A 16,208-nucleotide genomic window follows, 5' to 3' on the forward strand; every position below is an offset into this window, starting at 1 on the left:
TGACTATCTTATAAATAATCAAAAGGCCAAAAAAGTGCTCTGCTGACTCTTGTTGTGTATATTTGTGTGCTACAGTGATATTCAGGGTCCCAACAGTAAGATGCTGTGTGTGAATATTGAACCAGCTCTACTTCTAAAGGGAGACATCCTGGTAAGAAACGCACACATTATTTATTGTTTTATTAAATACTTTGTATTCTTTGTATTATTTATTTTAGGGTGGAAAACATTTTAGACTATATTGTTACATTTTCTAAAGGTACTTTCCTGGACAAAACTCACTGCCATGTTTGTTGAGGGTTGTTGCCAAAGTGTTAATGCTGTTGCCAAGGTGTTCAGACTGTTTTTAGCGCATCGCTGCATAGTTGTTCTGGGTAGATGCTAGGCATTTACTTACTTTCCCAAATCAAAATAGCCCAACCCCTTCTATTCTGGTCCCTAGATATTGCCTGGGCCCCTCCTTTAAGTTAAGACTTTGGGATTTTATCACCTGTTTTTAAAATCATAAGTCTGCTTGCTTAGAAAGGTAATAGTACACCTCTTTTCAGAGGTGTCTCAGTCATGTCTGTAGCACAAACGAGGGACAAGTTATGCAAGTTTAATATAGGGTTAGGGATTTGTTCAAATTGCCAAATTGCCTTAGCAATCACCATAGGACTCCTGAATGAATGCAAGTGAATGTTTTTTTTTCTCTCTCTTTCTGTCTTTCTTTAGGTGAAGTGTTATCACTGCCAATCAGGTGTGTGTAAGAGAGAATGTATGTTTAGGGTTCAGTTTCACACCTGTAGTGTTCATGGATCTCAGCTTACCTTTGGCAAAGAGGAACTTGACCATGCCTGCACAGGTAAACATGTATATTTAAACACTGTTTGTTTGATTGTCCTCTCCATTGCCTCTGTTTAAAAAAAAAAAAAAACAGTAGGAAAATACGTTTTCCGCATTATGATGCTTATTTGTTTTTGTGTATAGATGACCGTTTCCCTGCTGATGCCAAAGTAGAGTTAGTGTTCTCTTCTGGTCCACAAAGGGCAAGAGGTACATACCTACAATCACTGAGAACTTTATTAGGAACACCTGCACACCTCCTTATTCATGCAATTATCTAATCAGCCAATCGTGTGGCAGCAGTGCAATGCATAAAATCATGCAGATACAGGTCTGGAGCTTCAGTTAATATTCACATCAACCATCAGAATGGGGAAAAATGTGATCTCAGTGATTTTGACCATGGCATGAGTGTTGGTGCCAGACGGGCTGGTTTGAGTATTTCTGTAACTGCTGATCTACAAGGATTTTCACACACAACAATCTCTAGAGTTTACTCAGAATGGTGCCCAAAAAAAAAAAAAAAAAAAACAGCCAGTGAGCAGCAGTTCTGCAGAAGGAAACAGCTTGTTGATGAGAGAGGTAAACGGAGAATGGCCAGACTGGTTTGAACTGACAGAAAGGCAACGGTAACTCAGATAACCACTCTGTACAACTGTAGTGAGCAGAATAGCATCTCAGAATGCACAACACGTAGAACCTTGATGTAGATGAGCTACAACAGCAGAAGACCACGTCGGGCACTTTATTAGTCCTAATAAAGTGCTCAGTGAGTGAATTACCCACACTTTTTCACCATCACTCCATCCATTAGCTTTGTGTTTATGCCGCATGGGTGTGTGTGTTTTGAGGTGGAGAGTTGCAGTGGATTGAACCGGGAGTAAATGTCGATTACAGCACCACAGATTCTGTTGTACGCTGGGACTCATACGAGAACTTTAACCTTCACCATCAGGATAGTGTTGAGGGTATGTGCAATCACTTTAAACACTAAACACACACATCTAAATACAGGTATATCATTGTACACCAAGTAATTCCAAGTTCATTAGATACAAGCATTCAACACAGCTTATACCCTTTGCAGCAGTGGCGCAAAAATGTGGTATGTAACATAGCAAATAAGGTCTTTTGCATATTGCATTGCATGTATATTGATATTGCATACACCCCCATAAATGGTTAACTGCACCCCTGCCCCAAACACATACTGTATGTGTAATCATTCAGTTCAATTCAGTTTATTTAAATAAGTACACTTTAAAATACATATTGTTTCAAAGCAGCTTTACAGAAAATAGAAAACAATTAGTTAATGCATTCAATTCATCTTAAAAAGTTGGAATTTTTAACTTCCCATAAAGAGGCAGGTGTACAACTTTATGAGAACATGGCAGCAAGGAGAACCAGGGAAGCATACACAGATAATGATATACATTCACTTTTAAACAAAATAAATAAATAAATACAAATGCAACGAGTTAAAATTGGAACACCTTAATGGTCAGATGTTTGGAGATATTTAGTAGGGATATCCCACATTTGACTTTGAATGGAATGCAGAATTAGAATAATATTGTTGTCTCTGTATATTTCTATGATGTGTAGATATCTGTCACACACGCGGGCCTTTGGACGGCAGTCTGTATGCTCAGGTGAAGAAGCGTCATGCACCAGAATCTAGTCCCAGTGGATGCCAGGCCTCCATCAATACCTCCCCACACTCAACCAGTCATTCCTCCTCTACTCCCCACATTCATCTTTCCATCCAGCCTCTCTCGCTCACCACAGACTCAAATCCCTCCTCTTCACCCTCCAAGTCCTGCTCTCTACTTCCATCCTGTGTTGAAAGTGAAAAAAGAGTGAAGGATGAACACAGAGAAACAGCAATACTGGATGATGGCGACTGCTCTCCTCTGAGACCAGATCGTTCTGTTCAGCCCTGTTACAGTCATCCGTATTCCCACACTCATTTGTTTTGCAGCCCAGATCTGACCAGCCCACATGCACTGGCACAAATGGTCCACCCCAAACACCACACACTTCCCTGCAACCGCACCGCTTCACTGCCAGTCCGGGATCTGCGTGTATCCCAGCCAGATCTTTTATGGGAGAGAGGACGCTGTCTGCAGCATGCCTGCTCTGAAACAGTCAGACACCTGTATTCATACCCCACTCCAGAAATGCCACTTTCCCATTCACAGTCTTTCCATTCCCACTCACTTCCTCCACAGACACGCTCATTCATTTCAGGGGAGGCATGTCCTCTTATCCATTGCTCCGCCCTCCCTCAGGGTCACACCCACATCCCTCCTTCTCCATCCCCAAATCAGTCACTGATTTCCAGTCCCTACCGAGAGTTACGTTATAGCTCTGCTCCACCAACATCGTGCTTCTGCCAAGACTGTTCCCGTTTACGGGAGGATGTTGCCCTCCATTCTTTACGAGGTAGAGAGTCAGAGGGTCTGCCTTGGTCTAGAGAAGAGGAGTTTGGGTTTAGGAGGGAGGGGCCTGTGCACTGGAGGGATGGAAGGGTGGAGTCTCATTGGGAAGGAGTTCAAAATTCGGAATACTGGCGACGCAAAACAGTGATGTCACCAGTGACGTTATTATCTTACGGACATTGCCACACTGTTCCAAAACAAGACCCCGCAGTATATGTCACAGACACCATCCCTGAACATATTACCCCAGTGAGTCCATATCCAAGCCCACAAAGCAGTGGCTACCACAGCCCTCATCCACCCTGTCCCTGTTCTCCACAACCGTTTAAAGAGAGTCCTGGATATGCCTCCATCAGTCATTCCACAAACTCCTCGCCACTTGCTTTCACACCATCCCCAAGACGAGCCAGTCACAACAATTCTTCAGCTGAAGATAGTCAGCACTGCACAAATGGTAATCATATGGCGCACCTCATGGTACTATAGTCTTTACAGATCCCAAGAACCCATCTGACGAACGCAGTTTTCTTACCTGTGTTATGTTAATCCTCTTGAACGCAACAGTGCCTGTACACTTTTTCAGTCTTCTTGGTTCCAAATGTATTTTCCCCATTCATATATTTCTTTAGGGGTTTCATAAAATTCTTTATAGAAGAGTTCTAAGCTGTTAACCAAATCAACCAGCTCTGAATCACAACATTACAAACATTGATTTGAAGCAGAGAAGTATTTCAAAATTAGACAAAAAGACAAATGCACAAGACTGTGTACTTGGCATCTTTCATGAGGGCAAGACCCCATGTAATCCCATGTAGCATTGCGAATAATGTAATTGAATTAAAAACATGGTTGATTCTAAGTATAGAACAATATATAAACAATTTATTGCGAAATATTCAGATATACAAATGCATAGAGTATAGGTAGACCGACTCGACTGTGTCATTCACAGTACGTCATGGAAGTAGGAGGTTGCTGCAGGGCTCTTTTGCCGGAATTCTCTGATTGGTGGATCTTTGCTCTTCAGCAATATGTTTAGAGTAGTTCTTAACCAGGAATTCCACTATTAAACATGATTTCTATTAAAAGATGTTTAAATAATGGCGACTAATGGCTTCTACAGAAGCATATACCATCGACTTACAACTTCGGAGCTCACAGCTTCAAGGTTTAGAAGTTATCGTTAAAAAAAATTTTACCTATGGAGAAAATTAATGGTATTTTATACTTCCAGAACCAGACTTTTGGGCTCTATTTTAGCAGGAATTTGGAGTGGGACTTTTGGATTTTTCACTTTTGAAATAGCCAGTAGCCATAAAATGCTATGCTATTGCTAGTCCTTAGCAGGTGGTAAGAAAAGAATTTTCTGGGTTCAATATAAGTTAAGCTTAATTGACAGCATTTGTAGCATAATATTGATCATTACAAAAAAATAATTTGGACTCATCCCTCCTTTTCTTTAAAAAAAGCACAAACCTGGGTTACAGTGAGGCACTTACAATGGAAGTGTGCTAAAATTGCTTACTAACATTTTCTGTGTAAAGTTATAGCCAATTTTACAACTTTATTGCCATGACGATGTAATGTCAACAAAACCTAAAATCTTAAAACGACTGTAAAAATGACGATTTAAACAGCTTTACAGCTCAACCAATACATGAGTTTTAACAGAAGAATTAATGTAAGTGCTTTTACAAAATTGTAATCTTCACATTTCTGGTTTTAAACCCTCCAAAAATTGGCCACATTCACTTTCATTGTCCCCATTCACATCCATTGTAAGTGCCACACTGTAACCTCGATATTTGCTTCTTTCTTTTTATCCCCTTTTCTCCCAATTTGGAATGGCCAATTCCCACTACTTAGTAGGTTGTTGTGGTGGAGCGGTTACTCACCTCAATCCAGGTAGCGGAGGACGAGTCTCAGTTGCCTCCGCTTCTGAGACCGTCAATCCGCGAATCTTATCATGTGGCTCATCGTGCATGACACCGCGAAGACTCCACATGTGGAGGCTCATGCTACTCTCTGCGATCCACGCACAACTTACCACGCGCCCCATTGAGAGTAAGAACCCTTAATTGCGACCACAAGGAGGTTACCCCATGTGACTCTACCCTCCCTAGCAACTGGGCCAATTTGGTTGCTTAGAAGACCTGGCTGGAGTCACTCAGCACACCCTGAATTCGAACTCGTGACTCCAGGGGTGGTAGTCAGCGTCAATACTCGCTGAGCTACCCAGGCCCAGATATTTGCTTTTTTTAAAGAAGGAACAAGTCGAAATTAATTTGTGTGGTAATCAACATTATGCCACAAATGCTGTCGATTGAGCTTAACTTGTATTGAACCTGGAACATTCCTTTAATGGGAGGGAACATTCTCATTCTAGAGAGCATTTTATTGGGCAAAATGTTTTAGCCTATATGCCTCTGCGAACAATGAAAGTCAGCAATCTTTTTTGTCCATTTTCCTGAAAGAGAAAAACTCTTCATTTTAAATGTGTATATCTGCTAAAACAGTACACTAGTATACTGATGGCCTTAAAATAACAGATATGAATTTAAAAGCCACAAATCTACAATTATGATTTTTGGGGAATCTACAATTATGGGGACTTTAAATAATCACAAACAATGCTCTACTAAAAAAAATTTTTTGTCAGTGTATATAACATAAATATTTTGTGCTATAATGTAACATGAATAGGGTTGCCAACTTTTCTCCATGAAAATACGGGACACTTGAGCATTTTTAGAGCTTTAATATGTAATGTTTCACTGCTTAAATACCAGATCCCAGTGATTATCAACCTTTTTGACTCCAAGGCCAAAACAATATTCTAAGGACCCCTCCATCCCAAACCTAGGAATGTCAATAAATTAAAATAATCACGATTAATTTCTTGATTCCAGAAATTTTAGAAACTGTCGGTTTATAAGTTGTTGGCCTACATCTTCAGGTTTTAGAGGTTTTTGCATTTTAATCAAGTTAGATTTGGAAGTTCGTCATTTTTAAATCATTTTGAGTGATCTTGTGGACCCCCTTGGGGGTTATGGACCACTAAGCTACTATAAACATGAATTAAGTGCCATTTTATTCTAACCAGACTTTACATAACTCTCAGCTCCCTTCTTCATTCCTTACACTCTTTATGTGTTTTACAGATGGGGGTATCAAGGTTTTTGAAGCTGATAAAAGTCACAATAAGGCCTTTTCTTCTCCCAACCAGGACAGGTAATTATCTTCCTTCATATACATTAATTTCATCTCAGCCAGACCTTTTATTTTATCCTTGTGATAAAAGTGAAGCAAGGTACTTTGAACTTATAAGTCACCTGAGGGCATGTTTTGAATGAAAAGGTTGAATTTGGTGTACTATCAACTCAAATCCTTCTGTGTATTCTAACAGCAGACCATTGGAGGCTGAAGATCCAGTGAAAAGCACAGGTCAAGAGGATGAGACTCTGCCAGGATCTCTGATCACTGTTGTCACCGTTGTCAATGCAGAAACCACAGAAAAAACAGAACAACAGCATTCAGAGGCTAAGAAAACACCCTTCATAGAATCTACATCTAACACAGCTCCATCATGCCCTTACTCCACCCTCACATCTAAAGGGGTGGAGTCAGTGCAGGTACATACGTACAACCCAAGCCCTCTCAGCAACAGTTTTCCAGAATCAAAGCAGAATAAAGATGAGCGCCCAGGCTCGTGCTACACTACAACATCAACCTCAACAATTCCTCCTATTTGCTCTTCAGAGAGAAGCTCCGCCTCTGAATTCTCTTCATTAAACATCAGTGCTGAAAGGCAAAGCCTGACACCCTTGACCGACTGCACATCATCCAATGGGGAAAGCAGTAACAGTGACTTTAGAGCATCATCCCCTGACCCTGATGGCTATGTCACACCCTCATTCCCTATAGTATCATATAGCTATCCCCTTCTGACAGTGCCTCATGTACCATATACAGGCTACACTGCTGTTACCATCCCAGCCTCCTTACCCCAACCTCCTCTTCCAGAAAAACAACGCTCATCACACCTTCAGAACGTATCTGATTGCACTGGCAGAAGCTCATTAAAATCAGCTGCAAAACTTCCTACTTCCTCTGCCCAGTTCCATGTGTCCTTCTTCTCTGCTACCAGTGAATTGCCTGCAACAGCTAGATGCAAAGCAACGCCCTCTAGTGGAGTGGAGGAAACGGAGAACCGCCTCAGCTCCAAGTTTGTCCAAGACAGCTCCAAGTACTGGTACAAACCAGGCATCTCTAGAGACCAGGGTGAGAGCATATGCATATTTAATGCTGCTATTACTATTACTATTGCACATACTTAGGGTTAAGTATTTGAACAAACAATTAATGCTAAGTAAATTAAGAGCGCATCTCGTCCAGCACCGTTTGTGCTACAGATATGAAAGATACTTTAATATGTATGGCTTCTTGATAAGAGTTATGCTATTACTTTTCTAAGTGATTGGAATAATGATTTTACCTGACAGATGATAAATGGGCAAAAAACCCATAGACTTGCATTGAAGAAGGAACCCAAACCATATCTAGGGATCTGAATATTATTGAGACTTTGGCTCTTATGACTTGGCCAGTAAGCAACAACTCAGAAAACCCTAGCAATGCTCTAGCAACCTCCCAGAACACTCTAGCAACCACATAACAACATTAAACCTGGAGCTTCTCAAGCAACAAGCTACTTGTACATTAAAGTAGCTCAACTACAGTCAAGCTACCCTTTAGAAATAGTAGTCAGCTACACTACAAGCTACTGCCTAAAGGCTCTCAGTAAATTTGTCTTTGTGTCATCTTGGACTTACACTGACACCTAGAGGCTTGGATGCAGAATCATTTAAAATCAGTAGTTTTCAGTTTCAGATGCCATTGTAGAAATTTAGTTTTTCCACAGTCAGCCATGATTACGTTAATCAATGAGTGAAAGTGTCAAATAATAAGATTAATATTAAGCGAGTAGTATTCGGCTGGTCATGTGATTCTAAAATGGCAGCCCCCATGTGCGGATCCTCTCCCTGTAGAAAAAATCAGATTTTATAATGTTACTGATATGACTGGAGTCTTCATTTTATTGTGAGTGGTCATGATTTCCTACATATATTGCAAAATTAAAATTCATGTCTTTAGGAGTTAAACTTTTTTAATGAGGAATAAATTACTGAGTCCACCTTTAAAACAGTGTTGATAAACCGTGACAAACAGCAACAATTAACTAAATATTTCGCTTTAAGAAAAAACATGCAGTGACTTCTGCACTATTGTTCAAGTGAATCGTTTATTTGAACTGGTTCATGCAAATGAATTATCTGAACGAACCGATTCACTACAATTAATTGTACTTCCCACACTATAAAGTGAATCTTGGAATTGTTTACTTTAACCGGTGTGAACCGTCCCGATGAAACAATTCATCAACATGTTTTGTACTTCCAAACACGAGAGAGGCGAGCATGTTGCGAAAATAACTTTTTAAAATAATGGCATAAATTTTTACCTAAGGTGTGTATTTTTGGGGGAATTTTGATATTTCAACCTCAGTTGGTATAATACATCTATAATACACGGACCATAAGGAAAAAATGTCCCCATTGAAACCCATTAAAACTGCAATATTTGATCCCAGTGCCATTAAAGCCTAAAATAGTGAATTCTAGGATATTATGCTTTCATTCCAGAGCCCTGGCTTCAAATTTTTAATTTTTAATATTTCCACCAGATGGCTACATTTTCTCATGTTTAGCCTATGGAGAAAATACATGCTTTTTTCCTGTTTTCTGTTTGCTGTATTATAGAGCACTGCAGGCCAACTGAATAAATGATGCAGCTAAAATTGTGTGTATTGAGAAATTTGTGTGTGTGTGTATAAAAATAGCGTGGCATTATGTGAACAAACTGGCATTTAAAGGGTTATAATCCTGAAAATGAATGAATATTTGGTAGTTATGATCAGGACTGATGTTGGTTAAAAAAAATTAACTCATTGAAAGTGGAAAATATTATTAATATATAATATTATTATGGCAGTTTTTTGACATGGACATTTTTGTCCTCTAAGGACCTCAGAGTAACTTTTTTAAATTGACGCACAAGGGTTAAATACTGTCACTCTACTGAAAAATGTAAAGTTAGTAGCGTCGCAACTTTAAGTTAGTTACTCCCCAACACAGCATAGCAACACACTAAAAACCACTCATAATACCTTAACAACTGCAAATGAATGCCTTGGCAACTAATCACAACACCCTAGCATTATGGCAGCGTGTTTTGCACAGGGAAGCACAGCTCACTTTTTTCTTAGAAAATCTAGTTCCAAATTAAATTACTCTAATCATTCTTTCAGCGCCATTGTGCAGTATATTACAGACTTATTACTGTCACTCTGTTAACAGAAATACACAATCTATTTCTCTCCTTTAGCTATCGCTGTATTGAAAGATAAGGAGCCTGGCTGCTTCCTCATTAGGGATAGTAATTCATTCCAAGGCGCATATGGATTGGCCCTCAAAGTCGCCACACCTCCAGCCCACGCTAGTAACCATGGTGAGATGGGCAGCCCTCAGGAGCAGCTCGTTAGGCACTTCCTGATTGAGAGTGGAGCAAAAGGAGTGAAGATCAAAGGCTGCCAAAATGAAACATATTTTGGTAAGAGAAAAAAAGAAGATGCCTGGTTTCTTTGCTTGCCTCTACGGTTCTGTGTTAAAAACAGCACCCCCTACTGATTTTATTTTTATTATTCTCTGTACTCCCAGGTTCCTTGTCTGCTTTGGTGTATCAGCACTCCATAACACCCGTGTCTCTTCCTTGTGTTCTGCGCATCCCAGATAGAGGTCATACACACACTTAAACCTGTGTCTGCCATATGGCAATGCATCCAAGGTATATTTTTGTCATAATGATTGTCTGATTGTGTGTGTTTAGACCTTGTTGGAGATTTGCATGCGTTGCAAAGTGGAACAAACACTAGCACAGCTGCGGACCTGTTGAAACAGGGGGCAGGTGAGTTTCTTTTTCTTTCTTTCTTTCGTTCTTTCTTTCTTTCGTCTTTCTGGAGATGATTAGACTGTGGATAGAATGCATTATGAAATGTGTTGAGTTGAAATTTGTAATTATAATGTGACTTCATGTTATGTTGTATTAAATATTGTTCATTAATTAAAAATAAAAACTTACATGCACCTACTCCTTGTCCTCATTTCCCATCTAATGTTCTTCATTATGCTCTTGCTCATTGTCAGCTTGTAATGTTCTCTACCTAAACTCTGTGGAAACGGAATCTTTGACTGGCCCGCAAGCTGTCTCCAAGGCAACCAAGTGCACTTTGACCCAAGACCCTCGTCCTTCGCCAACAATTGTCCACTTCAAAGTATCCACACAGGGCATCACCCTCACTGATAATCAGCGCAGGTACATGGTCACAAAAACAAGTACACACACACATAGAATAATGAAATCAACATGCATTGTTAACTTGGGGCTTTATTTGTATCATTCTATGAGTGTATTTCCAGCATCATCCTTAATATGTGAATTCAGTTACTTTTTTTTAGACATGCCTTTAAGACATACATCTTTTAAAGGAATAGTTCACCCAAAAAGGAAAATTCTCATTTACTCACTCTCACCCCATTCCAGAAGTGTATGACTTTCTTTCTTCTGCTGAACCCAAATGAAGATTTTTAGAAGAATATCTCAGCTCTGCAGGTCCATTCAATGCAAGTGAATGGTGGACAGATCTTTGAAGGTCCAAAAAACACATAAACATCCTTTTTTACTATAAATTCTCAGTAGGTGGCAATATGCACAAAGAATGCAAATGGCAAAAAAAAAAAAAAAAAAAAAAAAAGAATCTGAAAGTGAAAGTGGGGATTTATGGTAATACATTATTTAAATATTGATTTGTTTCTCACCCACACCTATCATATCACTTCTGAAGACATTGATTTGACCACTGGAGTCGTGTGGATTACTTTTATGCTGCCTTTATAAGCTTTTTGGGCCTTCAGAATTCTGGCCACCATTCACTTCCATTGTCTGGACCTACAGAGCTGAGATATTTTTCTAAAAATCTTCGTATGTGTTCAGCAGAAGAAAGAAAGTCATAAACATCTGGGATGGCATGAGGGTGAGTAAATGATGAGAGAATTTTCATTTCTGGGCAAACTATCCCTTTGAAAGTAATTCCAACAGTGCTTATAGTCTTATTCTGTCCATCTCTTTAAAAGAAAAATACATGCACAGACACACCTAATCCATATCTTCTTTTTCTCTCTCTTAGACTGTTTTTCAGGCGACATTACCCTATTCATAGTGTGACTTTCAGCAGTGAAGATCCAATGGATCAAAGGTGAAATTCATGATTATGCAAACAATTTAAACCAGACAATATGAAATGAGACCTGCCATTGTGCGCCCAAGCCAGCATGTTTGTATTGCTGTCTTTAGTGTCATGAACATGTCTAAAGGAGAGGGTTTGCCACTCACACTTATCCAAGTCTGTCAACGTGTCGTCTGTTGTTTTTGCACACACAAACAGGCTCTTCAGTCCTACTTTTCTGTTCCTCTCTTGCTTTGCTCTGCTTGTACATGTTGCTTAGCCTCTGTATGTGTGTTTGTGTGTGCCTGTGTGTGTGTGTGTGTGTGTGTGTGTAGGTGGATTGATGCTGATAACCCTTCCTGCAAGTAAGTGTTTTTTCTACTTGTACACTCCTGTATTCTTTTTCTGTTTGTTTTCTGGTGGTGCATTTCCAAGCATGTTTTATATCCAAAAGCGAGACAAGTGCATTTGTTTCAGTGCCAGTCAGAATGGGCAAATTTCAAAGAACAAGTGATTTCAAACATAAGCCTTAAATATTAGGCTGGGAAAAGTCAGAATATTAAAAAGTAATGGAAAAGTCAAAGTGGATATATATATATATATATATATATATATATATATATATATATATATATATATATATATATATATATATATAATTTAAATTCATTGGTCTAAGGGTATGGGGACCTCTATACTGTATTTTAATAATAGGCTCACTTAATTTATTGATCTATTATGGTATCTCCCTTTTATTCTTGTTTTCTCTAGGATGTTTGGATTTGTAGCACGGCGCAGTGGTGGTATGGGAAACGTGTGTCACCTGTTTGCAGAGCTTGACCCAGAGCAGCCAGCCAAGGCCATTGTGAACTTCATCAATAAAGTCATGCTGGGACCTCAACAGCTGCGAAAATGAATACAGTATTAGGGAGGCGAAGAAGAACAAAACAGAAAGAAAGGAGAACATTTATAGAGAGCAGTGCAGTGGATAATGTCAGTATTAGGTTTATGTACAGAATAAGGAGCATTTTATCATTATAATACACAAAAACTAACCTTTTACAAAAACTCAGTATTCAGGCTCAGTCAGAATTAGGTTGGTGTTGAAAAAAAGTTACATTTTATGCTTTTTATTAATCAAAAGTGAGACTTTATGAGGGGAACAAAAAACATTGAAATGGAAATTTTCCTGGTTAAGTAGGCTATTTAAATATAAAGTATAAATGAGACCTTTTGTCAAACCTTGAGAAAATGGGCCTTAATTCTATCACTCAGGATGCCAAAGATGTATGACTGTTATTACATTGTTCCACTTTTATTTTCATTGTTTTTATTTTTTTCCTTGCATGTTTACTTTTAAAATAAATGGTCAGAATGTTTTGGTTTGTTTTGGTTGTTTGTTTTGTATTTAAAATGGCCTTTACATGAGGTAAAGACATATTTCAGCAACTGATGCATTTTTTAATTCATACTATTTTATGGATTTTAAATAAAATGTTAATACAAATTGAATGGAAAACTAGACTCTAGACTCTCATTTTAACATGGAGTGCTTGATTTAGTTATTTAATAAAAGTTTGCAGTGAAAATATCTTCAAGGCTATATTTTTTTCTGAAAGTTTCAGGACCTTTTAATAAGAAAAATGTTATTGTAATATGCTGATCTTTAACATCATGCACCAGCTTTTGTTTCCTTGGGTGTCCTTTGCACACTGAGGATTATCACCTGTCCATCAAAAAGAAACTGATTACTTGAACAAACATGTTGAAAACAAACGTGTAGGTCTCTAGATTAAGGTTTTGTTAATCACCTCATGCTTCCCTTTTTATGTTGTGCACTGACAAGAAAACCACTGTTAGTCTTTCCTTACAGGTTAAAGGGATAGTTCACCCAAAAATGAAAATTATCTAATCATTTATTCACCCTCATGCCATCTGAACACAAACAAAGATTTTTAGAAGAATATCTCAGCTTTGTTGGTCCTTACAATGCAAGTGAATGGTGACCAAACCTTTGAAGCTCCAAAAATCACATAAAGGCCACATAAAGTACAAAAAAAAAAAAAAAAAAAAAAAATTATAGTAAAAAAAAGGACTTAAATATTGATATGTTTTTCACCCACACTTATATCGATTTGAAGACATGGATTTAACTACTGGAGTCATGTGTACTACCTTTATGCTGGCTTTATGTGCTTTTTGGAGCTTCAAAGTTCTGGTCACCATTCACTTGCATTGTAAGGACCAACAGAGCTGAGCTATTCTTTTAAAAATCATTGTGTTTTGCAGAAGAAAAAAGTCATACACACCTGGGATGGCATGAGGGTTAATAAATTATGAGAATTTTCATTTTGGGGGTGAACTATCCCTTTAAGTATATTTAGCATAGCCGTGGTCAACCATCTTAAATTGACTCATCATAAATAAAGCTATTTAATTCAGCTGAATACAAACTTTTCGTTGGCTCCTATAGATACCAGTTTTACATTAGCCTACACAGATATGGCTGTAATGTTATAAGGTAGATATAAGTGCTAAAAAAGTTGGTATAATTGTAAAAAAAAAAAAAAAAAAGACATGATAAGTACTTTATTTTATTGTGAATTGTAAGATCTGGAGGGACTGTTATATTCATGAGAGATTTGGACACAAAACTGCACATCAAATAGCCTATCACATTTATGCCATCGGCTAATTGTGCTCATATGTGTTACTACTACCTCTTTTACTGACACAAACTGAATGACTTCACCGTTTTCAAATCAAACCCTTCGTCTCACCAATAAAAAGGTAGCATTTTTTTTAAGTAATATGTCCAAGAGTAATTGCTTCTATAAGCGACCATCATCGTTTGTTTACACGCAGCTGAGTTATTAGCATTGCGAGAATGTGCTTTCGTTAATGGTTTGTCCTTGATGTCGTTATTTACAACGACAGACAACATATCATTTTGTTCCATTCGTTTTCTGTATTTCATTAAGGTGGCTTTTTCTGCATTTTAAAAAGGACGAGGTCCCACCGAGATTTGAACTCGGATCGCTGGATTCAAAGTCCAGAGTGCTAACCATTACACCATGGGACCACGCTGCCGCAAGTCCGATCATAAGTGTTATTATTCGTTCCATATATGGTATTAATGCTGTATGTATTATATCATACTATAATGTATTTATTGGTCTTTATATAAAATGTGTGCGTGTAGTTGTTTGCGTAATGTGAATACACTATGCTTTATTTAAGGTATAGCTAATACAAAACCTGGTTAGCTTGCTAAAGCCGCGTAATCGTGCAGCTCTGACCATAAAAACAAATTGTACAAATCTGTATTTATCTTTTTTCTTTTATTTTTTTAAGTGTATGTAATCGCTATCATTATCTTGCATTGACTTTTCCTTATTGGGTTGTTTGTTGCTTCTTTGCTTTCCTTTTATTTATTTCACAGTATTGGTGGTATGTTTTGATGTTTAAAGTTTTTATACCAAAACAAAAACATATTTAGTTGTGCTTAACTGCCTGCATACGGCCACATTCATGCAGCATGAGCGCTACACTTAATTTCAGCACACCCCATACTGTCAGTGTCACGGACTGAGGGCTGCAGTTCTTTGACACGAACAATCTCCCCTAAAAAGTTGGAATTTATTTATTTCATATTGTATTATACTTTAATACCGAAAAACAAACCCATCAGATTATTGTGAAAATGTTATGCTCCAATTATGCGTCAAATCCTCACGTACTGTACACGATCTGGATGCTTACTGATTTATGTATTCCTTTATTTATTTGTGACAATTACATCTGCAACAAATAGCAGGTAGTTATATCACGTTTTCAAGAGTCAAAGGGTGTTTAGGTATGGCAAAATGGAAGTACGCATTTTTGTTCTTCGTATTTTTCCACAGTTTATTTGTTTTCTTTTTTCATTTTGTCTCCAGGAAATCAAATGCTTTTCATTTTATGACTTCCTGAGTAGATATGTAGCAAGAAAGACAAGTTAATTCTGTTTTTTCTTTTTAATTCCATTTCCGGCTTATCAGCATTATACAGTATACTAGACTAATACATTCTAACCAATTTTATACAGCTCTTAATTATGTTTATATACTGTAGTAGGCCTACTCTTATCTGAATCTTAAGAACAACTCATATACACTTACTGGGCACTTTATTAGGAACACCTATACACCTACTTTATTCATGTGATTATCTAATCAGTCAAGTGCGGCAGCAGTGCAATGCATAAATCATGCAGATACCCCACCCTGCCCACTACCTTTTTGAACTGTTGCCTTCTGGCAGGCGCTACAGAGCACTGAGCACCAGGGGCTGGTTGCACAAGCTATACCTAAATTACAACTTAGCCTAGTTGTGGTGTAAATGGGCACTAAGTCACAATTTACGCACTACTAAATATTTGAGTGTTGCACCATTAAACTTAGGTAGAACGTAACCCTACGTATAAACTAAATATTTATGGAAGCTTCTGACCAGGAGTAACTGATGGAATAAAAAAGCAGACTTTATGACATCAATGAGCTCATGTTTTGCGTGACAGGCTTCAATCCTTTGGACATACATTATGATGTTGACATTTA

General features: G+C 38.1%; 1 protein-coding gene and 1 non-coding gene across 7 annotated transcripts in view; one reads left to right on the forward strand and one right to left on the reverse strand.

Annotated features, from left to right (window-relative positions):
* tns2b (tensin 2b) overlaps positions 1 to 13,187 on the forward strand; it is a 28,706-nt gene extending 15,519 nt beyond the window's left edge. For 5 of the 6 annotated variants that reach the window (XM_051707615.1, XM_051707617.1, XM_051707618.1 and 2 more), the window contains 14 exons: positions 76 to 151; positions 715 to 844; positions 970 to 1,035; positions 1,677 to 1,793; positions 2,434 to 3,723; positions 6,431 to 6,500; positions 6,676 to 7,550; positions 9,714 to 9,938; positions 10,046 to 10,123; positions 10,215 to 10,292; positions 10,532 to 10,700; positions 11,572 to 11,640; positions 11,946 to 11,975; positions 12,382 to 13,187. In XM_051707615.1, coding sequence (XP_051563575.1) covers positions 76 to 151; positions 715 to 844; positions 970 to 1,035; positions 1,677 to 1,793; positions 2,434 to 3,723; positions 6,431 to 6,500; positions 6,676 to 7,550; positions 9,714 to 9,938; positions 10,046 to 10,123; positions 10,215 to 10,292; positions 10,532 to 10,700; positions 11,572 to 11,640; positions 11,946 to 11,975; positions 12,382 to 12,526 — 3,418 coding nt within the window. In that variant the 3' untranslated portion in view covers positions 12,527 to 13,187. The remainder of the gene's footprint in view (positions 1 to 75; positions 152 to 714; positions 845 to 969; positions 1,036 to 1,676; positions 1,794 to 2,433; positions 3,724 to 6,430; positions 6,501 to 6,675; positions 7,551 to 9,713; positions 9,939 to 10,045; positions 10,124 to 10,214; positions 10,293 to 10,531; positions 10,701 to 11,571; positions 11,641 to 11,945; positions 11,976 to 12,381) is intronic. The other variant, XM_051707616.1, reaches the window with a different exon arrangement.
* A 1,433-nt stretch (positions 13,188 to 14,620) lies between these two features.
* trnaq-uug (transfer RNA glutamine (anticodon UUG)) lies at positions 14,621 to 14,692 on the reverse strand. Its single transcript has one exon. It is a non-coding gene; the product is annotated as a tRNA-Gln (tRNA).
* Positions 14,693 to 16,208: the final 1,516 nt, after the last annotated feature.

Source organism: Myxocyprinus asiaticus, chromosome 9 (genome assembly GCF_019703515.2).
Source record: "Myxocyprinus asiaticus isolate MX2 ecotype Aquarium Trade chromosome 9, UBuf_Myxa_2, whole genome shotgun sequence".
Lineage (NCBI taxonomy): Eukaryota > Metazoa > Chordata > Actinopteri > Cypriniformes > Catostomidae > Myxocyprinus > Myxocyprinus asiaticus.